The sequence below is a fragment of the Manis javanica genome, chromosome 7, assembly GCF_040802235.1.
Source record: "Manis javanica isolate MJ-LG chromosome 7, MJ_LKY, whole genome shotgun sequence".
Lineage (NCBI taxonomy): Eukaryota > Metazoa > Chordata > Mammalia > Pholidota > Manidae > Manis > Manis javanica.
The window spans coordinates 8,491,656-8,515,705 of NC_133162.1; the positions used below are offsets into that span (position 1 = coordinate 8,491,656).

Genomic DNA, 24,050 nt, shown 5'->3' on the forward strand with positions numbered 1-24,050 from the left:
CCATGCAGAGCCACTGAATCTGCATTTTAACAAGTTCTCCAGGCCCTTCACTTGCACATTAACATTTGAGACCAGCTGCTGTAGGTCATCTCTAAGGTATCCTGCAGGGCTGACATTTACACTGTCTTATCCTATTCATTGTGTCCCCAGCATCAGCGTTCACTGTGTTCAGAGTCATAAGCACCCATGGGGGAATGGCTTGGAGCCTCCGTGGAGTTGACTCAGGAGGGACGAGTTGGCCTCCTTGGCCTTTTCTCCTCCTCTCTCTGGACCTCTCCTGGGGAAACTGGGAGTGTTTACTCTGGCTGTGGAAACTCCTGCGGGTTGGGGTTTCTGAGAGAGTCACTCACCAGGCCTACTGTAGACTGCAGAGAGCATGCCTGGTGAAGGCAGCTCTGGGTCAGAAGTGGGAGTTGTATCTGCAGACAAAGAAGAACCAAATAAATGTCAAGCAAATGTAATGTTTTGGTTTGAACAGCAATGTGGCAGAAATAGAAGAACAATGGGTAGAATTAACCTATCACAACTCAGTTCTGCACTGCGTGCATTTGGCTGTGCTGGTTAGGTCAAAGCATCACCTGAAGCACACACACCACCAAGCAGGTGGAGGTGTGGGCCTCCAACCCTCGATTCCAGTGGGCATGGCTGATTAAGACCAGTACAACAGGTGGGCATGTTCCCTAGTAGAGGGACCACTCTGGTGTCTATGGATAAGTGAAGAGAGCAGAAAACTTAATTTCCATAGAAAGGATGCACGGACTTGGGTTCACATGGGGACTTGTCCCATAGGCAGAATGTTCACTGCACCTGTTCATTTGTTCAATGGAAAGAGGGGGTGTTGATCATATGTAACTTGAGAAATGTGACAGGCAGAAAGCATTACCAGAGGGAGTGTCCACTACTTCTGGGCTCAAAGATTCATCTGTTTGTAAACAAAGAGAAAAGAACACGTGTTTATGTGTTCAACAAAAAGAGGGGGTGTCGATCATACGTAACTTGAGAAATGTGAGAGGCAGAAAGCATTACCAGAGGGGATGTCCACTTCTTCTGGGCTCAAAGATTCATCTGTTTGTAAACAAAGAGAAAAGAACACATGTTTATTTGTTCAACGGAAAGAGGGGGTGTTGATCATATTTAACTTAAGAACACTTTACCAGAGCGGGTGTCCACTTCTTCTGGGCTTAAAGATTCATCTGTTTATGAACAAAGAGAATAGGACATGTGTTCATTCGTTCATCAGAAAGAGGGGGTGTTGATCATATGTAACTTAAGAAATGTGACAGGCAGAAAGCATTACCAGAGCGGGTGTCCACTACTTCTGGGCTCAAAGATTCATCTGTTTGTAAACAAAGAGAAAAGAACACGTGTTTATTTGTTCAACAGAAAGAGGGGGTATTGATCATATTTAACTTAAGAACGCATTACCAGAGGGGGTGTCCACTACTTCTGGGCTCAAAGATTCATCTGTTTATAAACAAAGAGAAAAGAACACGTGTTCATTTGTTCAACAGAAAGAGGGGGTGTTGATCATATTTAACTTAAGAAATGTGACAGGCAGAAAGCATTACCAGAGCGGGTGTCCACTATGTCCACTACTTCTGGGCTCAAAGATTCATCTGTTTGTAAACAAAGAGAAAAGAACACGTGTTTATTTGTTCAACAGAAAGAGGGGGTATTGATCATATTTAACTTAAGAACGCATTACCAGAGGGGGTGTCCACTACTTCTGGGCTCAAAGATTCATCTGTTTATAAACAAAGAGAAAAGAACACGTGTTCATTTGTTCAACAGAAAGAGGGGGTGTTGATCATATTTAACTTAAGAAATGTGACAGGCAGAAAGCATTACCAGAGCGGGTGTCCACTATGTCCACTACTTCTGGGCTCAAAGATTCATCTGTTTGTAAACAAAGAGAAAAGAACACGTGTTTATGTATCAAAAAGAGGGGGTATTGATCATATGTAACTTGAGAAATGTGACAGGCAGAAAGCATTACCAGAGGGGATGTCCACTTCTTCTGGGCTCAAAGATTCATCTGTTTGTAAACAAAGAGAAAAGAACACATGTTTATTTGTTCAACGGAAAGAGGGGGTGTTGATCATATTTAACTTAAGAACACTTTACCAGAGCGGGTGTCCACTTCTTCTGGGCTTACAGATTCATCTGTTTATGAACAAAGAGAATAGGACATGTGTTCATTCGTTCATCAGAAAGAGGGGGTGTTGATCATATGTAACTTGAGAAATGTGACAGGCAGAAAGCATTACCAGAGTGGGTGTCCACTTCTTCTGGGCTCAAAGATTCATCTGTTTGTAAACAAAGAGAAAAGTACACGTGTTCATTTGTTCAACAGAAAGAGGGGGTGTTGATCGTATTTAACTTAAGAAATGTGACAGGCAGAAAGCATTACCAGAGCGGGTGTCCACTACTTCTGGGCTCAAAGATTCATCTGTTTGTAAACAAAGAGAAAAGAACAGGTGTTCATGTGTTCAACAAAAAGAGGGGGTGTCGATCATATTTAACCTAAGAAATGTGAGAGGCAGAAAGCATTACCAGAGGGGGTGTCCACTACTTCTGGGCTCAAAGATTCATCTGTTTGTAAACAAAGAGAAAAGAACACATGTTTATTTGTTCAATGGAAAGAGGGGGTGTTGATCATATTTAACTTAAGAACACTTTACCAGAGCGGGTGTCCACTTCTTCTGGGCTTAAAGATTCATCTGTTTATGAACAAAGAGAATAGGACATGTGTTCATTCGTTCATCAGAAAGAGGGGGTGTTGATCATATTTAACTTAAGAAATGTGACAGGCAGAAAGCATTACCAGAGCGGGTGTCCACTATGTCCACTACTTCTGGGCTCAAAGATTCATCTGTTTGTAAACAAAGAGAAAAGAACACATGTTTATTTGTTCAACGGAAAGAGGGGGTGTTGATCATATTTAACTTAAGAACACTTTACCAGAGCGGGTGTCCACTTCTTCTGGGCTCAAAGATTCATCTGTTTGTAAACAAAGAGAAAAGAACACGTGTTTATGTGTTCAGCAAAAAGAGGGGGTGTCGATCATATTTAACCTAAGAAATGTGACAGGCAGAAAGCATTACCAGAGCGGGTGTCCACTTCTTCTGGGCTTAAAGATTCATCTGTTTATGAACAAAGAGAATAGGACATGTGTTCATTCGTTCATCAGAAAGAGGGGCTGTTGATCATATTTAACTTAAGAAATGTGACAGGCAGAAAGCATTACCAGAGGGAGTGTCCATTTCCTCTGAGCTCGAAAATTCATCTGTTCATGAACAAAGAAAATAGGACACGTAAAAATTAGAGAAAGGACACTTCTGCATGTCTTCTCATTGAGGTTTACTTTGTTGTCAAAATGGTCATCAAATAGGCTCATTGTCTAAGTAGAACACAAGTAAGAAGCTGGTCTCATTAGGTTAAATTAATTAAACAACACAATGAGAGAGCCTTTACCAGATGGAGAGGCCACTTCTGCTGAGGTTGAAGAAATACCTATAGAAAAAGAGAAGAAGAAATGTAAATACCAGTGGCGAGGACTCCTGCTTCTGTTTCTGTTTCTGCTGAGGCTGTGTTGGGGACAAAGTTTTTATGAACAGCCTGGTCTGATAAAGGGAACTCCAAGAAGAGTCACTTAATGGGGCAGTGGGCAGTGTTGTACCTGGTGTGGCGGTCGCAGTGGTTGAAACTGAAGCTGCAAGATGAGCAAAAATCGTAAGACAAAAATAAGACAGCCCTGTCAAACCCACTTTTCTAGGACATGGTCCATCATAGATCAGTGTGACTGGCCTGGCTTGTCTTTCTGCTTTACAGATGGGCAGTGGCAGGGAAGCTCCAGGTCCTCACTGTCCCCAGGCCGCCCCTCCACTCCCTGGGTCTCCATTTCTCTTGCCCACAGTTTACTTCTGTTGAAATTACCTGTTCAGAGAGCAACAAGCCCTGGTCTAAGTTTCTCCACTGTATGGGGTGCATCTAACAGAGTCTGTAAATGGGCAACTTGCTTTTCCTCGTCCCTCCTCCTTCCCTCAAATGGGGGTGGGAGGGGACCCAGCAAAGGGTGAGCTCTGCCGACTAGAACTTTCCTTAGGCAGGCAGTCCCAGACCTAGCCTGCAGGTGAGGAGGGGATGGCAGGTCCATTTGTCTCCTGTTCTTAGCGTTGACCTCCAACACCGCTTTCTCAGTAATAAGGACTACATTTTGGTGTTGACTCTGCTATTTTCTTAATTGTTTCAGACCTAGGGTAAGGGGCAGCGCTCTGTTTATTGTCTTCTCCCAAAATGAACCTCCAACACTCATTCATAAACCCAGAGCCACACTGGGAACTCCTCAGGTAATTGCAACCAGCATCACTCAAATTTATGGTACAGGAGGAGTTGCTTGTTACCTCGGTCAGCTCTGCCTTCCTCATTGCCTTGGCACAGAGCCTGGCATGCGGGCTGAATGTCTAAGGAGCATCAGTAGAAGCTATGGCTTGACTCCCCACCATTCTGGCAACACCCGCATGGTGGTTGTTCTCCAGGAGAAACTCCCTTGAGGGATGGTTGACCTTAGGCCACCAGTCAGTCCAGTGAATGACTCATTGTTTGCATGTGGCTGAACTGGCCAAACTGATTTTTCTCTTGGCTCATGCATTTATCTGCACGGCCTAGAGTTCATTCACCATCAGGGGCCATAGGGGTAGCCTATGTGAGTCAAGTCCATATAAACATATTGAAAAACTCAATAAAGTCAAATAATTTGATCAGGACACAAAGAGCTGTTTGATGAGCTCATTGGAAAATCAAATAAGATAATTTATAGCAAGCAAGGTAGATGGAACCCCAAATCACACCAAAATTACCTGGTAAGGTGGTTACAGCAATACTCAGAGATTCTGAAAATAAGAAAAGGCAACTGGTTAAAACTTGCCACATGGCAAAAATGTTTTACAGTTAGCTTTACTTCTTCTTACCCTGGAGCATAGAAATCATGGGTTTTTATATGAAATCTCCTATATAAAGATGTGGTATGAAAAAAATTAAACATTGCATAGGCAAAGCTTTCTCGCCTGAACCAAAACCTATCAGCAGGTCAAAAGTGACCCACGGGCTGCCTGTTTGTGACTTCAGGTCTTAACACTCTCAAAGGTTTTTTTCCAACTCTGGTTCACCGTGATGGTGCCATATTGAACTTGGCCTGGCCGAAGAGCCTGGCAGCCAATTCTCACAGATCCAACCTCAAAAGGGAATTTTGTTTCAACATATGATTTTCCTTCAAGGTCAGTTTCTACCAAGCCTGGCAGATGGCTCTGAGATTTGGCAAATATGGACCATGAGTTACTTTTGTAACTCTTGACGGTTCAGAGAAAACTTGAGATGCTATTTCTCCAATTTATGTAGCCCCATGTTGACAGACTCAAGCCCGCGAGAAGGACGTTTATGAAAGGACAATAAGTTTCATGACTTTGAAAGCCGGGCAGGTCTTGGCAGGCGCAGTAAACACATCCCTCAGAAATGTGACCACCAAGCTCCCTTTACTGTGTGCTTGCACAAGCGTGTGCTTCTCAGTCCACAGCACAAGCTTCACCCTCTTGTTCTATAGATAAGAAGGAGGCCCTGAGAAGTAAGGGACTTGTCCACTGTCACCCAGTTGGTTAAGGCTGGAACCAGAATATAATCCTAGGTTCTCTGGCTCCAAATTCTGTGGTGCTGCATTTCCACTCAAAAGGTCTCAGTGGTCAAAGAAGTCTGGGAAATACTGGGTGAAGGCAAGTTTAAACAAGATTCTTTACTGCAGGACTTGTCAGAGACTTTAATAGGCTAATAGACTTAATCTTCAAGAGAGGGGCATGGTATTTCTTCAACTTATTTAGCCATGCAAATCCTTTTTGAAAGCTTGCATATCATTGGATTGGTGTACTTTACTATGAAAACTATGAAACACGTGGGAGTTGTGGTACTCTTATTATTTTCTGAAAATGCGATCAGAGGAATAGTTTAGCCTGAGATACCTGAAGTCCTGAGACTGTTAAAAATATCTGCTCACTGAATACCTAAATGTGTGAACCTTGATGAGAGTATGAGTGAAGGCCATGTCACTGTGACTTTGCTTCTGAGACTTGCTATTGCATCAAGGGAGCGCTGGACCTGTGCGTCCCATGTGTGGGATGTGCGTCATCAACGTCATTTAATTCACTATTTCATTCAATGAATCTATGAGCACCTTGTGTTAGTTTGATATGAGCTTGATATTTAGTTTCAAATGAGGTATAAAACTTAACTCCAACCATACGGAAGGCAATGTATGCAGATATGATTTATACAAAGCAAGGGAGAAAATAAAATTACCAGGTGAAGTGGCCATTTCTGTGGCTGACACTGAAACTGAAAAAGAAAACTGAAACTAAAGTAACATAAAATCCAAGCAAAAAGCCCACTCACAGGTAGGAAATCTAGAAGATATTTTATTTAAAACATTTATATCTCAGGATATACTAAAATTAGATACCAGATGACTTCTGAAGTGTGAAATTAAAAATAAGAAAAGTTTTTTTGAATGAGATGGAAATAGAGCTAGGGACGCATTGCGGCAAGAGGTGAGAAATGTTCACGGACTGTGGGAGAAGTATTACCTCCCAGGATGGGTCAGAAAAGCTGTTTCACGGATGCAGTGAAGAGGAAAAGTCTTCTAGAGTTTTGAAGTCCCAGGAACTTCCTTAATTCTGACTTTAGGTTTCTAACATCGATTTCTCATTTTCACCAAACTAGCTTATAACACAGCACCGAGTTGTCTGAACATTAAAGCAAAGTGATTTCTTAACATAATCCAGCATATTTTGACCCCTGATTCGATGTAAATTTACTTTTGTTAATGATAAATTGTGGCTGAAACGCATAAGCAACCCTGAACCCTGTGGCTGGAACGTGCCCCACGAGGGCAGGAGTGTTGTCTGTTGTGCAAGGGACTGTATCTTCACCTAGAATTGCTCCTGGCCCATATTAAATGCTCAGTAAACATCTGATAACAAAAACAGATGAATTAACTAAACCTTATTCTAGTCTTAGCTCTATAAAATTAAGATGAGCTGGGCAATGAATATTTTCATTTCGTCTGATTTCCTTTTCTATTCTACTTTTTTGGCAGCCTTGGATAAGTAAGTGGGCTGAACTAAAAAAAGAAAGAAAAAAGGAAACTATCTCAAACCACGAAGCCAAAAGGAAATCGCAAGTTTTCACCAAAGTGTGCAAGAGAGGAGCTGGATTTTGTTCATGGAATTCCCAAAGGCTGCACTATGAGGCCATATTTAAAGCTCTAAGCAGATCATTAAGACAGAGACTAGGGGGTGCAGTCACTGCGGTAATAGAAGGCGTCTGATAAATAATCCCGTGAAGATGGCAGAGACTGAGGGCTTCCGAGTGAGCTCGTGGGTATTGGTTTAAGCCCTGTGTAGCTCAGCAGATTGAGAGAGGCTAAGAATGACCCAGAAGCCTCCTGGAATCAATGGGACCCAAGCCTCCTTCCATTCGTTTTGTTCGTTCACGGCGCCGGCAGCTTCAGGAGAAGGCCAAGAGTGGGTACCTGAGCAAATGACCCCGGCGTCCTCACGGTGGCCGCAATTGTGGAAGGGCAGGCCCAGCTGCCGGCACTGGCCATGGGTGGTCTCATTGCTCGGGCACTGCACATTGTCCGGGAGGATGCTCCCCATGCCCTCCCCAGCATGGCCATTCCCCAGGGCGCTGCTGATGCCCTCCCCACAGTCCAGCCGCTGGCACACCCAGTGGTGTGACCCAAAGGGATCACACAGCGCCCCCATGTGCTGGCGCCCTCACAGCGGCTCCTCCCATCCACCAACCTGATGATGGGCAAGTCTGGGGAGGACTCAGGGGTCATTCCTGGAGGGGGATCAGCAGTGCTGGCAAGAGATTTCTAATGAGACTTTTCTTTAGTTCTTCCTGTAACAAACTCTGAATTCTAGCAGTCTAGAAACTCTTGCTTCCTCTTTCTAAGTCCCGTGGGCATAAGTCATATTAGTGCTCATAAATGCAGTGACTGCTTTTCCAGGCTATTTCTGATTTCAGACGTGTTGTTCCATCATTCCCCTCTTTAGATGTGAAATGCGGTAACTGCAAGGGAAGGGGCAAATATCCAAAACGTTCTAGAGAACCGGAGACTGGGCAAGACCTCTCTGTCCCTATCAGGCCTGGGTTCTCTCAGTCCTGGGGGAAGCACGAATCTGGGCACTGATATTCCTGGCTGGAACCTCGGGGAGGCCACTAGAAAGACTGGGTAACCGGGAAGCTGTGAAAGTAGCAATAAGAGAATTACCAACTGCAGGAGCTGTTTCTGCGGATTCTGGGGCACCTTCCGTAGCTAGAAGAGAAAACCAGAGGTGTTCGTGTTAGTGGAGGCGAACATGTACAAAGCGCTCACGGACACAAGCTGATCAGGCACGTGAGTCCATATGTGTGCCAGTGTGGGGGTTCAGAACATTCTGGCAAATGCAGCACCATCACAGGCAGATCAGCATTTCTAGACTAAGCCCATACCAGGCAGCATCTCTGAACTGCCTTTCCCTCATCTAGGTGAGACGCTGGCTTATTGGCACTTGCCAGAAGCATCTAGCTGAACTTTTCCAGGGACAAGCCACCAACAGCCGCTCTGGAGGTCCGAGACAGCAAAACTGGGCAGGTACCTGCCATTTTGGTATTTTGGTGCCATTTTAATTCAGAGTTTTCATTGTGAGATACAAAGACACTTGTTTAAAACACCACACGTTCACACTTTAGATTAAGAAAACTCCCGAACAATAGAGTGGCGTAGAAATATCCCCACCTATCTCCATCTCCCTCCCATGGAAGCTGAACCCTGCTGCCCTCTGAGGAAGGGGGGAAGTGGATGATGGGAGGGGGCACAAGGTTTGTCGCATACACCATGTAGTAGCAAAAGGTAACAAAGCAGGGTTTTCAAACGTTCATTCAGCTTTTGAATGGTTGCATCAAGTTGTCCCTAGTGTCAAGAAAGTCCAGCTTAGGCCATCAACAAATCAGGGAATTACTCATATGTAGCCCTGGCTGAGAAAGATCCTCACGAGAAATTTATGAGATTTATGCATACAGAAAAATCATTCCAGGAAATTAGAAATATCCTGATAGCAGGCCACAATTTCCTGGTTCCCAGGTATGGTTCGGCTCATGGGACCCCTTCTCTTCTTGGGGCCAGGGGAACAGGCTGTGATATTGGGCACCTTGAGAGTAATGTGACCAATGCCTTCAGTTAGCTGAATCTGAGCGGTTCCTAGGATATGGGTCTTTTGGTGCTAAAATTGGGAAAGTGCCAGGCAAACAACTGCTCCCCCAATGTGGAACCCCACGCCTTGCAGGGTTGGCCTGCCTGGCATATACAGCTCTGCTGCTCAGGGAGGGAATCCTGGTCTCGGGAGAGTCCAGCTGCCTGAGCGGATGGCCCCGGCATCCTTGTGGTGTCCACAGTTATGGACGGACGGGCCGAGGTGGTGGCACTGCCCCAGGCTGGTCTCTTTGCCTGCGTATTGGCGGATCTGCAGGGGCCAAGCGCCAAGTGGGCTTGAGAAACTTCCCTCGATCGAGCGAGGCAGCACCTGCAGTTAGAGAATTCTCCCGGATGTGCAGCTTATGTGCGGGCAGTGTATGTCCACGAGGAAATTATACACACAGCAGGAGCGTCAGGACTGCTGCCCGTATCTGCAATTCAGCACGAACTCTCTGGTGCTGCCCCTCACCGGGAAGCATCTCTATTGGGAATATTTTCCACATGTTGCCTTTGTAGAGGACATAGAGCCTTAAAAACAATCTTCTGCTTTTATCCTCTTTTGGGTGTCATTTCTTAACGTTGTTTCTCTAAAAGTTCAAAACTATTCATCTGCATGCTTGGGGTTCAGCCTTCACGTTCTAACTCAGGTCTATCAAAGAATATGAGAAAAGTCTCAGAAAGAAATTGATTTCACTTTCCTCGAATTTAAAACATGTAAATGTTCACTGGAGGATGCTGGAGGCCGGGGGTTGGAAAAGCAGCAGAGGAAGAGAGGGCATCAGTGCTGTGAGAGGGGCGGGAGCCGGCTAAGTGAACCCGCTCCCGAACCGAAGGCACAGGAAGTTGATTCCTAGGTTCTGAGCCCCAGAGACTGGGCTGGTTCGTGGCATCCCCTTTGAGGAGAGACCACAGGAGCAGTCTGTGCTCAGGGCCTTCATACAGGCCTTCCAATAAAGCTAGGAGGGTGGCTGTGGGGTTGGCTGTCCTTAGAAAGGTCCCTACACAAGGAGAACCCACCAGGTTGCCAGCTTGCCTCTAGTGAGGGCAACTTTTATTCCATAAGCTGCAGGGCCACAAACATAGTGCTCACTACATTTCATTCAGCCACAGATGGTGGGACCCCGGGCTAGGAAACAGTTACAAAACATAAGCATGCAAGAAGTACCTATTGGATGGGAAACACGTGGCTGTTTTGTAGGAGCTGAAGAAACTGTACACATAAAAAAGGAAAATAGTCATCGTAAGTACATTCCAAACAAACAGTGGCATTTCACTGTGTTCATCCCAATACCACCAAAATCACATGCATGAGTTTACCTTTAAGCAACCCATTCAATCTCTAATCAAGTAGTTACCATTTAAGATGTGATGGTGGCTCATTAATATGGACACATTATTCTGATTAAGAATAAGAAAATGAAAGAATAAAACTGATGTTGGGACTGTGAAGATTCAGCCCCATAAGCTCAGGACACCTCCTCAGAACCACAGAGTTCAGCGGCAGCATCTGGGGACCCAGATAGAGCTGCAGGTAGAGGGGGAGCTCCCAGCACAGGGCCACCTGCCTCCAGGCCCCCTTGCCTTCCCTGGTCGGCCATGGCCTCTGGTGCATGTGCCACCACTTTGGGTCAAGAAATGTTGTCTCAGAGTCCTGCTGAAACGCAGGTCTCCAATGTGGAAGGGATGACACATCAACCCGCCGATACCCAGAACAGCTTTTCCTCTGGGGGCAGGCAGGGTTCTGTGGGAATGGGGTGCAGCTCTGGGTCTTCACCTCCTGGGAGGGTGCAAAGGTCTGGAGCTTAGAGCAGTAATGAGGGAAGTTAAGGGAGGGCCAGTGGGGGGACTCCTGCCCTAGATGGCTCGTCACTAATCAGCAAACAGAATGGATGTGAACTCACAGATACCTGGAGGTCCAGCAGCTGCAGAATCTGCTGAGATAAAGGATACAGGAGGGTGGTTTAATCACAGAAACCAGGACAGTAGAGTGGTCTAAACATCATTGCCTCAGTCCACTCAACAAGCCTGTGTGAGCAATTGTCCTTAAGCACCTAGGGCGGCACCCTCTGGGCTGTAAAGCTGGGTGTGGATTGTATCATCTGGCTAAAAGCTTGGGTGGTGATGCTGACAGAATTTGCCTTAGTAAGTAAAGTACCACCACCACCAACAAAATAGTTGACATTTTTGTGCATTTATAGGGTGTTACCTGCTTGACTAAGTGTCCCATGTGGAATGTCTCATTTAATCCTGTAAACAACTTTTTAAGCATTATTATTTTCTTTATTTTGGAACTGATTAACTTTTGTAGACACTCAAATTGAGTGGTGCCCTCCCATATATTAAATAGTTGGCCAATTCTTCAGAGTTAGAACAGAAGTCTACTGTCCCAGACATGGGAAAAGGGTTAAGGCATGGAGGCATTTCCAGACTCCATCTGCAAATTCCAGGCTTGGCCTGGGCAGCCCCATGCCTGGCCCACCTGTACTCACCTGAGCAGATGACGCCAGCATCTTCGTGGTGCCCGCAGTTGTGGTTGAACCAGCCACTGTGAGGACACTGCCCCAGGGAGGACTCCCTCCCTGTGCAGGTGACATCATCCAGGAGGATGCTGCCTGACCCGGGGCTGAAGCTGGCCCCCGGGAGGGCAGACACAGCCAGGCCACAGCCGAGCTGTCTGCAGACCACGTGGGCATCCCGTATGGACCAGCTGTCATCACACACAGTGCCCCAGGTGTCAGCGTGGTAGACTTCCACTCGGCCTTCACACCTGCTTGACCCATTCACCAGCCGCAGGCCCAGACCTTGGTGAACATTGCAAACAATGACCTCCATCAAGGCTCATCCAGAAAGGCCACCAGAGGAGCCTGCATTTCCTGGAAATTGTGCACTGACCATCGGTAATGACCAATCTACTTCCCCCTTGGTTTCATTTTGTTTCATTCATTTAATTTCAGTTTTTGCCTTGGGTATTAATTAGTGTGTTTCTTGAGGTTACACTTGGTTAAGACAGGGTTTTGCTCCTTAGGCAGCTGGGCAGTGGTGCGGGCCCACGTTTCCCAGCTGCCCATTCTCCTTCACTGTGTGTGTGAAGCCTTGGTTTCCGGCACTCATGGGGGTTTGAGGATTTTTCGTGAGATGCTATCCTGCATATACTGATAGGGGTGAGTGTGCATAAGATTCTCCGGGTGCCTTTGCACATGTTGATCAAGTGGCACTAACAGTAGCTCCCATCAATGCCCCCTAATCAGGTATGACCACTTCTGTGAAGATGTTTTGGGGAACATATAGGGCAGTCATTCCAGGCTGTCCCCCAAGTTCAAAGGCCATGTGACATAAGGAAGTAGAGACTGGAGCACTCTGAACACAGCCAGGGGGAGCTCGAGGTGGGAACGGGTGGAGATTTGGGATAGCAGGGTGACTCAGCCTTCCTGGGTGCTGGCTTCCAAACCAGTCCCCACAAACCATTCTTGCATCTCACAGCATCTTTCCAATCACTGATGCTCTGGGTAAACCTAGACATTATCAGCCCTTCCTCCAGCGGCAGCCATCTGTAGGGCCAAGCTGAGACTGCGGAGGAACCAGTCTCCGGCAGGCACCCTCGCACAGTGACGCTGGGGTTTTGCTGAACTAAAACTACAAAGGGCAGGCAACTGGGGAGAGAGCAGATTACCTGCTGGTGTGGGCCCCTCTGTCAGCTCAGGAAAAGACGCTAAGGACAGAGAGAAAAGTGATAAAAACGTTAGACACCGTAAGTGTCAGACATATTTAACTCTGCTACCTGTCTGGCTCTCACCTTGTGGATTCTCTGGTTTCTGATTCTAAATCGACTCACTTCCCAAGCCCTGTTCTGCGGGTCCTTTCCTCACCCAAACGGTGTGTGTGCAGGGAAGAGAAGCCAGATGACGCAGCTCAAGAAAGTCACAACATGGTGGTTGATATTGTTTTTTGAAACAGATATACTTTAAAGCCGAGAAAGCATTCTTTGGGGGTCATTGCCGTTCAAACCTCCTTTGAAGGTTTGGGGTTATTTCCTTTTCACAACTCCTCTTTGCACACTGCATTTTACTCTTAGAGATGCTGCCACGGAAAAGCAGCTGACCTAACTTGAAATGTGAGACCTATTGGGCTAATCACAGGGTCAGGGGAAGACTAGCAATTCTTTACGATTCTGTCAGGCAGAAAGCAGGATCTGGAGATAAATCCTGCGTGCTTGGAAGAGCCGGTGACACTGGGTCGTGGGCCCCACGCAGCACACACTGCCCCCCCACCCCCCCGCTCCACACAGACACCCGCTGAGTCCCGTCGTGGCCCTGGGAGACCACTGCTGTTCTCTTCCTCCTCCTCCTCGTCCAGAGGAGGAAACTGAGGCATCAAATAGCTCAGAGATTTGCTCAAGGTCCCACAGCTAATAAAGGATGGAACCAGGATGACAAATCCAGGTCATCTGGCCCCTAAACCACTGCCCCACCTCCCAGGGCGGCTTTGCCAAGGCAAGTTACAGGTAATCAGTTAAGAACGATCAAAATTACCTGAAGTCGAGTAGCTCGCAGCGGCCGACGGCGCCGAGGAAGGCAGGGAGGCTGCGGGAAGCATGAACCGCAAGTGAGGAAAGGTCCCGCCCCCTCATTCTTCCTGAACCCGAACGTCAGCTTGCTTATTTGTACTGGGGAGAAACTACACCTACTCTGGGCATCTGAAGGGGTTCTGAGTTACCATGGCTGCACCCAGCAGGTGTCCTGGGCCACTGGGCTCATTGCTGTCCTGCTGCCAGACACTGCAATGTCATTGTGTGTTTTGTGGGAAAACTGTGGTCCCAGTGATGGTCACCTTCTGTGGAGCACCTACCTTGCCATTCGGTTGGGTTTTGTAACTTCCTGGGTGTGTGGGCCTTGCCTCCCGGAGTGAATGTCAGTTTGCAAAGGGAAGAACCAGGTTTATCTCAAGGACATACACTGGCAACTTCAGCACTGGGAGGGAGCTGGCGGGCCGGGGTGGAAGCTGCTGGTCTATGGCCTTTTCCATAACCTCTGACCCACCCCCCAGAACTGCCCAGGGCCCAGGGCCCAAACCTCCTGCTCTTTAGGCTCCTGGCCCTGTATCTGGTGCCATGTGGCAATGTCACCGAGCACTGATCCAGTCCCTTGACTTCTCTCCTTTCCTCTCAGAACCTTCCAGTACCCCCACCCGCTGTCTGCCCTTTCGTCCTCTCTGTCACTGCAGCCAGGTCTAACTGATAAGCCTGTTTGTTTCCTCCTAGCCAAACCCAGAAGGAGGCAGAGATATATGGGGGCTTTTGGCTCCAACTACTGAATTTATTTGCAGAAAAGTGACTGAGATAAAGTGAGAAAAAATTGTATGCTAAGAACGGACAGAACAATGATAAAAACATTAGACATCATAAGTGTCAAACATATGTAACTCTGCTAATGGTGGAGGAGCCCCTAACCTGGGCTCCAAGCTCTGTGACTTGAGGAGAGATCTCGGTGTCACCTGTAAAACGAGGGGCTGAACCAAAGGGACTGTCCCTGAAGGCGCAACTCATCACTGGTGGGATTTGAGATGATCTGAGATGGTGCACCTTCCATTTGAATATTTACATATTTATTGTACTAAAAGTTAAAACTTTAGATATAGTTCCATTCTGATTCAGGGCATTTTCAGATATGCATGGGTGTGAATTGATTAGATTAGATAGTCACTGTTTAAGCTTGAAACATTTTAGCATTGCTTTATTGCTGTGTTTATTTTTATGTACCTTCTGTGCCAAGCGATCCCTGCTCCCCATCTATGGTGGTGACATAATGTTTCCTGGTAAAGTTACTTCATATAAGTGAAAAAGGAGTCCACATAAAGGGAAGTGTAGTGCTGGCAGCAGAGGGGGATGGCAGGGGCATCTGAGCAGCTGACGCCTGGGGACGGTGACAGGGCGCTGGCCGGGGTTGCCCTACTGCTCTCGGGAGAGCTGGGAATGTCCTTCCACCCGCCCGCCAGCCTCAGCCTCAGGCCCACCTGAGCAGACGACGCCGGCATCTTCATGGTGGCCGCAGTTGTGAGAGAACCAGCCATTGTGCACGCACTGCCACAGCCTGGCTTCAGTGCCCACACACTCCACGTCGTCCAGAGCAATGGGGCCCAGGCCTCGGTGGAAATGTGCCCTTCCAGGGGCTGACACCGCCCTGCCACAGGCCAGCTGCCTGCAGACCACCTGGGCATCACGCAGGTCCCAGCTGTCATCACACACTGTCCCCCAGCTACCGTTGAAGTGCAGCTCCACGCGGCCCTCACACCTGTGGCTGCCTCTGCTCAGCCTGACGGCCACACCTGGAAACACAGACACTGTCACCGCCCTGGGCACCACCCCTCTCTGACTGGGGGAGGGATGAGAGGGTTAGAGCTGGGTAAAGCGGCTGCAAAGGCACCTCGGGTCTGAGCCCTCACGTCAATGTGGGTTTTAGGGGGTGATTTTGAAGCTTTTGTCCCAGACAGGATTGTGTACTTGACACAGGCCAAAGGAGGCCCCTGGGAGCCAGTGTGAAGTGCAAAGCACCAAGCCCCTGGCACTCTCAGGGAGGAGCAGCGCTCTCCAGCAGGTGGAAGGGAGCCACGTGTGCATTTTGAATGAAACAAGCTCAAAGACAGCAAGGGCCAAGAGCCCCTGCTCAGTGTATCAGGCATCGTTGTCCCCCACAGAGGTAGGGGATCACCCACTCACTCTACTCAGATCTTTGGGGTCAACTGAGGCGAGTGGGAAACCCTTCAAACCCCTGCCTGCTTTGCTCCTAAGCAGGGCCAGGGCCAACGTGACCACAGGACCTACCAGTACTGTTCTCATCTGGCACAAGGGACTCATAGGAGGCATGAAAACCAGTGTTGGTGATGATGGCGTCGCTGTGGAAGACGACCGTCAGGCGATTTGAGGAGGAGGTAAATACCGGGGTTGTGCTGGAACAGAACCTCCCCAGAGAAAAAGTTTCGCTCTGTGGGCCATCAAAGATTTCAACGAAGTCGTACGGACAGCCGTAGAAATCTTCCATCCTATGAAGTAATGGATGCTTCACACGCGGTCCACACGGGCTTTCCCCCAGCATGCACTGCCCACGTGGGGCTGCGGAGGGCTCTGGAAAAGCTATCTGTACCTACATCTTTTCACACAGGTGGGAGGAAATGATGACTGTTGATGTAGGTAGTATGTATCTTCCTGTTCATTAAAACCTTTCATTTTAAAGCTTTCTTTAATGTATTTTCTGAATGTATATTGCAAGCACAGGAACAGAATTTAAGGGGCATTGGCAGGTGTCCGGGGAAAAGTAAATTTTCCTCCTGCCCCTGACTAGTGCTTCTCACTTCCATCCCCTTTCTAGAAGCAGCCACAGTAAATGGTTTCTCTTTGCTTCCTTCCCGTTATGCTCTAAGCACAAATTTTGTCCATGGTTTTCCAGCAGATCATTCCACAACAGTGCACCCTAGGTGTGTGACGACAATATATGGCAGTACCAACATCTGTTTAACTGATCCCCTGCTCATGGGCAGTTAGCTTGTTTCCTACCTGTGCTGCCATAAGAAAGCTGCTGTGGTCATCCTAACTATGCAGGGGACAATCTGCAGACCACGTTTGAAAAACTAGAGAATTGCTGAGTTAAAAAGCCTGTGCATTTAAACTTTGGATCAATATTACTGAGTGGGTCCCAAGGCCTTCCTCACTTTTGAGAATTAAATGTCGAAGCTGGGTTTGTTTGTTTGGTGAGGGGATGGGGAGTGGGCAGTATAACTGGCATCTAAACCTGAGTAGAGAGAATAGTTAAATAGGAAATATGGACTCACTTCACCACTTCAAATGTAAGTTTGACACGAGCCCTGATATCCACTTGTATGTCCCAGGCACACACCGTGTTTGGAGGGTATTTCTCAGGGTACCAAGGACTGGAGAAGGAGCCCGAATTATTAGTGAGCAAACCACCACAATGGAAATTTTCACCTGCAAGAGACAGTGAAGAAACCCCATGAGAAGGGGGCACTGACCTTCGCTGGTGTTTCTCAAGGAGTCAAAAGGGGACAGAACGAGGACAGAAGTCAGGGGACCTGTTGCTGGCCTGCTTTGGCTGGTGACTAAACAAGTCAGCTTTGGAGGCTCCTGTGCACTTCCAATGCTGCGCTTCAGCAGATGAGGTCAGGAAGGGTGTCCTGTCGTTCTTACAGGGTTTTTATGAAAAGAAATGATAGTGACATATGGTGGGAAGTGCTTTATGAACCCTTATGCATGTATTTTAAAGAAGAGGACAAAAAGGCCATGAAACCAAAGTGCCCTTTCTCAGCACATTGTGACTTTATGGTTATCCAAGAGCCCTCGTGTATTCTGCACAGATCTTAGCTGAAACCGGAACTAAGAGTACCTAAAGGTCCGCTTTGTGGCTGAAATACTGGATTTTGCATGGAATTTGTTAAAGGCCTCTCTGTGCTGCAGCCTCTCACATGTGAGAGGGAGAAAGAGCATTCGTCTAGATGCTGGAAGTGCTAAAATTGAATACAGGACAAATAGGAAACCACGTGAAGGGTTTAAATAAATGCAGTACCTGCAGGAGGGCTGCCACCAGTGGAGCCTGTGAAAATACACAGGGGAGAAAAATGATACCATGAGCGAGGACTTCTATCCAGAATACTCCTTGCAAACACTCAGAAGCATTGATACTCAAAGCTGCGGTTTTTCTGTGGCCCAGCGGACAGAGATGACTCTGCCTGGCTCTTCAAGAGATCTCCAGCACCACAGTCCCTGCAGGCAGCCGGCCCTCTCTCACAGCGGACACCTACTCAGGGAATCCAGTGGCCGAGAGGCTGCAATTCTGGGGAATTTGAACCCTCTCTCCCCCAGCCTCTCTCCCCACCCTCTGCCAGCCCGCAGCCCCACCACTGTTAGCACGCTGGTCTGTGCTGGTCTCTTTTAACAGAGAATTGGCCACAGAGAATTTATTCAACTGTGCCCCAATTACAGGTTTAAAGAGTAGCTGGGATTCACATACATCAGGGATCTGGCAACTGGTTATAACATATGGAGGTGCAATACCTGCTGGTCCTATGTTTGGACCACCATCAACACCTGTACTCAAAGACAGAAGAGAGAATGAGAGGTGGGTTGAGTAAGATAGTCACACAATTTGTAAAAGAAGACAGTGGTTTTTTTGTTTTGTTTTGTTTTTGTTTGTTAAGGCTCACACACATTCTCTTCTGGGCAGTTGGAAGTATAGTAACAAAAGCCATCAATGTTGGTTAAAGATTTTCAGTCTTGTCAATGCTCAATGGATGAGGGCGCCTATGGTGTTTATTTGCTTTTGGTCAGTTTTGGGGCTGAAGGAGTTTTAGTAACAGAACCTTACTGTCTTTCATGCAGAACCTGGAGGAAGTACTTACAGGGCACAGGCCCGTGTGTGATCTTGGAAATGCTCACCAATAAAATGTGTTGCCTTAGCAATAAGCTGAGGATGCTAACAGCCTCTGCATCAGTAGACTGGGAAGGCAGTCACAAGAACGTGGCTGTGCTTGGCTTAGCGTGGAGCCTGGCTGGTGTTAGAGGCTCTCTGGACACCAGCTACTACTCCTATCCAAAAGAGAGGGGGTGGTCACCACCATCATGGCATGTCTCTCCAGGAACGGGTCACAGATTTTAAGGTGGGACCTTGAACATTTCATGCATACACAATTAAAGAGAAAGAAAACTAACTCTTAAGCACACTGACTCCAAAAGATGGGTTCCTTTCTGAGTAATTGCCGACTGGCGTTGGGGCTCACCTGAGCAGATGACGCTGGCATCCTCATGGTGCCCACAGTTGTGGGAAAACCATCCATTGTGCACGCATTGCCACACCTTTGCTTCATTTCCTGTGCACTGCATGTCATCCAGCATGATGTGGCCAGTGCCTCTGTCAAAGTAGCTCTGAGCCGGGGCTGACCAGGCCTCACCACAGCCGAGTTGTTGGCACACCACCCTGGCGTCTGTCAGGTCCCAGCTGTCATCGCACACTGTGCCCCAGGTGCCATTGTAGAAGACTTCCACCCGGCCCTCACACCTGTGACTGCCATTCATTAGTCTCAGGGACATACCTGCGGGACAGGAAAAGAGAGGCTTCTGCACTATAGTGCTGTCCCCATACTCCAGGACCTTCTGCAGGCAGAGGATGCCCAGCCCCCGGGGCACACTTTCCCACATTAGGCTGTTGGACTTTAGGAGCCCTATGTCCTGATTTGTCTGTAATAGTCCTGGTTTAGGACTGGTTTAGATTAATGCTGGTCAATTATTTTAGAATCCCATTTAAACTCTTGAAAGTATCCTGACAGGAGGATAAATGACAAGGTCACCCTAAGTATAACTAACTGAGAGCTCTGGAATGTTCCCTGTGTCCGCCTGTTGAACCAAAGAGGTCTGCTTAAGAGTCCCGGATGGTTTTTGTATTGAATTCAGCTGGGAGCAGACGGGCTGGGAGTTACAGTTTGAGACAGTTTTGTCTCAGAAGAATTCACCCTCCTGCAATTTCCCTTCCTTTGAAGAAGGGTGCTCTCATCTGGGTCCTCCATCTGCAAGCAGCCAATGCAAGATAAGAGATTCAGCCATCTGTGCCTTCAGACAGGATGTTTTGGGAGGGGAAATGATAGTGAGTGGCAGGGCGAGGTGAGGGGTGGGTCGGGGGCAGTTAGGGTCAGACTGCGTGTCACTCGGGATGTCATTCATGAAGCTAGGCTCTGCCAGTCAGGTTTGGAAAGCATCTCCTGTCCTAAAGGGAAAGGACCTTTCCCTCCAGGACACGCATTAGGAAACCTACCCCTCTCCGTTTCATCTCGCTGAATGGCATTGTACAGAGCGTGAAAGCCTGTGTTGGTGATCATGGCATCACTTCTGAACACTGCGGTCATGATGTTTGTAGAGGACAAGAATGTGAGCTCTGCTCCAGCACAAAATCTGCCCAGGGAGAGTGAGGCAGCTTGCTGTCCATCAAATACTTCAATGAAGTCATGTGGGCACCCATAGATGTCTTCTAATCTGAGGAGGTAAAAACTGGGTTGATCTTCCTGAAGAAATTTGCAGAAATGTTTAAATAAAACCATGATTTGCACTGCATCCAGCCAGACACTGTAATCACTCCTGCCGCCTCCTGTCAGCCACACATCCCTTGTGGGACTTGATCCCTTCAATAGTGCTTGAACCTGCCTCCTGCCCTTCTGGGTTGGGACTGGCCCTGGTCAGTCGGACTTTCATCACGTTTTCCCTGATCCATTTCAGCGGGCCCCCAGCTGGTGTCTTGGTTTTCAGTGCCTCCTGCCATCTTCCTCTCTACCTCGAACGTCTCCTGAATGTCCCCTAAGTCTGTTCAAATTCTGCCACTCTCTGGGAAGGGCAGGCATTATTAGGGTCTCACTGAGTCAGGCTCTCAACAAGACCCGGAGCATGGAGAAATGGGGACAACTGTAAAAGCTCTGAGGGCATCCTGGGGAGGACTCTTCCCTCCCCTGCACCAACTACCTGCTTCCAAGTGAGTGTTTTCGTGCTGTTTCATCTAACCTGGATGACCTGAGAAGCGGTCCCGGACCATCTACCTAATGCTGTCCTTGTCCCCTTCACTATCCTCCTAGCATATATATATATATGTATTTTTTCTTCGTAGCACTTATCAACTTATTGCTAATGGAAATTGTCCATTGAGTAACTATCATTCCATTTGAGTACTATCTGTCTTCCCTTTAAAGGTAAATGCCGTGAGGGTAGAGATCTTGTCTGTCTTGTTTGGCATTATAAACCCCTTTCTAAGCCACGGCCTACATAGAAAGCAGGTCAATAAATATAAATTAAAGAACACCAGCATTCATCTCACACAATAAAAATGTGAGATATGCGTATCTGCGATTTAAGCAGTACATAGCCCTTGATGCATGCATTGTAAGTGTTCACTGCATAATGTATACTCAATGGACACAATTACATGTGTACACAAGCAACTGAATTTGAAAACCTTTTTATTGCAGAACACATCTGTTCCAATGAAGTAAAAGTCAAGTGCCTCAAACTAACTCAATTTCAAATTAAGAAAAAGCGATAACATTTGTGTGTGAGGTTAACAGTAGAGTGGCAGTAACAGGTCACACTGTCATCGGGGCAATCGTTTCATTAGAAAACAGGACACATTCACTCAGCAGGAGTAATACCATATAGTTAAAATATGGATATGAGTTTTACAAATTGAATGTGAAACAAATCTCTGAGGAGGCTGAAATAGAAAAACAAATGAAGCAAACATCAGCGCCTTCAGGGTTCTCAGTCTCAGCACTACTGACATTCGGGGCTGGAGAATTCTTTGTTGCGGGGTGGCTGTTCTGTGAACTGTCGGACATTTCACAGCATCCCTGGCCTCTACCCACTGCATGACAGCGACATTCCCCCAACTGAGACAACCTGAAATGTCTCCAGACATAACCAAACGTCCTCTGGGGAGGTCTAACCATTTCCAGGTGAGACTCCCTGGAGCAAATAATAACTAACTTTACGTCCTAAAAAACAAAAAGCAAATATCAATAAATCTAGACTTAGAAACATCAAAAACCTGGAAATCAGCAACTAAGTTCTGACTCGAGGCAACACATTAAATAGCTCCTTGATTTGTGTACTCTGAGATTATAGTAGGAAATTTATGTTGAAGTACAAACCTTGAAATTACAGATGTTTGGAATAACCATTTTCTGCAAGTGATAGAATGATACTCTTTACCCAAAACATTTGAACTCTGAATTTCATAGATTTGAAATATATGGAACCAAATCTTTTCCCATTGCTTTCCACAAATAAATATGTGTAGAATGAATGAATAATAAATACGTTTTGCTCATGATGTTCCCTGATATCAGTTTATGTCCTACCCCCCTGGACACTCAGGAATTTTAGCCATAAGGTAAAACTAACCGAGTGTGTCCCTTACTCCACTGCCTAACTAGTGTGCGTGCAAACGCAGCATTTAGTCATTCAGATCCTTGACTGCTGGGGCCGATGAACACAGATGGAAAGTAGCGGCAGAGGTTTGGGACAGACTGTGACCATGTCAGGGAGACAGAATGACCCAGATGCCACCCAGTACAGAAAGATGAAACCAGGCTTTAACATTATCAGGAAAAGCAATATTTTCATTAAAATGGTTACTCATGTATATGTGTGTGCATGTCAATATGTGTGTGTGTGTGTGTACACATGCATATAAATAAGCATTAAAATCAGATTAATTTCTTGCAGAATGGGTAGTGGTTGGAGAAAGAAGTGGACAGTACAATGCACATAGGAGTAATGAGTGGACTGGGCTATTTGGTCTGTGAAGAAACGTCTTAGTAGGAGCTTGACAGAAATTCCTGAAGGAAGAGGAAACAGATTTGTTTTATGTATCATCCAAAGGGAAGAAGGAAGACCAGAAAATGGTAGTGAAGAAGGACAGATTTGGGTTCAGCCGGAGGAAGAAGCTGCGTCCCAAGTGGAGCTGGCTGAGGGAGGAGGCGTGAGGTCTCCCATGGGGGTCACCCCAGCCGGGGCTCCCCCCACGGCCTGGTGTCAGAGACGCGCACCGCTTATCCTACAGCCGCACAGGAAGTTGAGCTCAGTGACTGTAAGACTTTCCTAAGCTCAGAGGACCCAGCCAACCTTCACCTAAAACATGAAGGGATTTGTCACGTGGTGCTCTAGGCTGAATGTCTGTGTCCCCTCAGAATTCCTATGTTGAAATTAACCCTCCAAAGAATGGTGTGAAGAGGTCGGGCCTTTGCGCTCTGCCCCCTGGTGGGATTAGTGCCTTTACAAGAAAGCCTGCGAAACCACCCTCCCCTTCTGCCACGTGAGTTACAGTGAAAAGATGGCCAGCGGTGAGCAGGTCCTTGCCAGACCCTGAACCTGCCAGTGTACTGGTCTTGGGCTTGCTAACCTCCAGAACTGTGAAAAATACATTTCTGATGTTTATTAAGCTACCCAGTTTGTGATAATTTTGTTAGAGCCGTTTGCTGGCTAGGGAACACAGGCCACTCTGAGGAAAGTATGTATTCAGGTCTAAGTTGGCCTTTGAAGTAGAAAAAGGCAAAGCTGCTTACTTTAGGCTTGGGATTGACAGCTGTATGTGGAACTTCTCGGCCACGTGCATCACCCAGACGCACTCCACGTCAGTGGGGTAGTTTGTTGGGTACCAAGGACTGGAGAAGGAGCCCGAGAGACCCGAAATCACTCCCCCACAGGAGTTGCTGCCTCCTGCAAAAGCAGACAAGAGACTCGTGGTTGGCTTCCTCAGGCATGCACCTTGCATTTTCCCAGGTGAATTCAACAGTGAATCACAAAATGAGAAGGGGTCACACAGATATGGACATAGCTATAGCTCGGTTGGCGTGTAACTGTACGCCTGAGGGGGAGTGACACGGGAGGACAGTGTGTGACCGGTAGCACCTTAAGATTGTGGATGAGAGTGGAAATGGGGTTGGACACGGCAGGTGTGGGGAGTCCCACCGATACTTCATGAATGCTCGCCCCAGATTCCTGTCATGCCAACCAGCTCAACTCAGATGTAGATGGTCCATCCCTCTGTGAGGACGCCATCCCACCAGTTCCTTCCCCTCGGCAGCCAGGACAGACAGCCGCCTGTCTGCCTTTCTGAATCATTGAAGTGACTCCATCCTTTACAGGTTATACTTTCAATGAAAAAGAGTTACTGTGGGGCCCAGGCCTTGGAAGAATGGCGACTGCAAAAATCAAAACCAAAGAAAA

General features: G+C 47.3%; 1 protein-coding gene across 29 annotated transcripts in view; it reads right to left on the reverse strand.

The window, feature by feature from the left end:
• Nucleotides 1-24,050, reverse strand: part of LOC108390578 (scavenger receptor cysteine-rich domain-containing protein DMBT1) — a 95,101-nt gene that overhangs the window by 12,829 nt on the left and 58,222 nt on the right. For 11 of the 29 annotated variants that reach the window (XM_073240181.1, XM_073240199.1, XM_073240188.1 and 8 more), the window contains 30 exons: nt 23,387-23,540; nt 20,095-20,312; nt 19,067-19,378; nt 18,345-18,377; nt 17,857-17,883; nt 17,108-17,261; nt 16,104-16,321; nt 15,296-15,607; nt 13,816-13,866; nt 12,957-12,995; nt 11,776-12,087; nt 11,188-11,220; nt 10,452-10,496; nt 8,324-8,368; nt 4,860-4,892; nt 3,680-3,712; nt 3,475-3,513; nt 3,248-3,286; nt 3,105-3,143; nt 2,962-3,000; nt 2,825-2,872; nt 2,682-2,720; nt 2,554-2,592; nt 2,411-2,449; nt 2,268-2,306; nt 2,125-2,163; nt 1,997-2,035; nt 1,027-1,065; nt 884-922; nt 351-419 (listed from right to left, as the gene is read on the reverse strand). In XM_073240181.1, coding sequence (XP_073096282.1) covers nt 351-419; nt 884-922; nt 1,027-1,065; nt 1,997-2,035; nt 2,125-2,163; nt 2,268-2,306; nt 2,411-2,449; nt 2,554-2,592; nt 2,682-2,720; nt 2,825-2,872; nt 2,962-3,000; nt 3,105-3,143; nt 3,248-3,286; nt 3,475-3,513; nt 3,680-3,712; nt 4,860-4,892; nt 8,324-8,368; nt 10,452-10,496; nt 11,188-11,220; nt 11,776-12,087; nt 12,957-12,995; nt 13,816-13,866; nt 15,296-15,607; nt 16,104-16,321; nt 17,108-17,261; nt 17,857-17,883; nt 18,345-18,377; nt 19,067-19,378; nt 20,095-20,312; nt 23,387-23,540 — 2,604 coding nt within the window. The remainder of the gene's footprint in view (nt 1-350; nt 420-883; nt 923-1,026; nt 1,066-1,996; nt 2,036-2,124; nt 2,164-2,267; nt 2,307-2,410; nt 2,450-2,553; nt 2,593-2,681; nt 2,721-2,824; nt 2,873-2,961; nt 3,001-3,104; nt 3,144-3,247; nt 3,287-3,474; nt 3,514-3,679; nt 3,713-4,859; nt 4,893-8,323; nt 8,369-10,451; nt 10,497-11,187; nt 11,221-11,775; nt 12,088-12,956; nt 12,996-13,815; nt 13,867-15,295; nt 15,608-16,103; nt 16,322-17,107; nt 17,262-17,856; nt 17,884-18,344; nt 18,378-19,066; nt 19,379-20,094; nt 20,313-23,386; nt 23,541-24,050) is intronic. The other 18 variants (XM_073240194.1, XM_073240187.1, XM_073240180.1 and 15 more) reach the window with 17 other exon arrangements.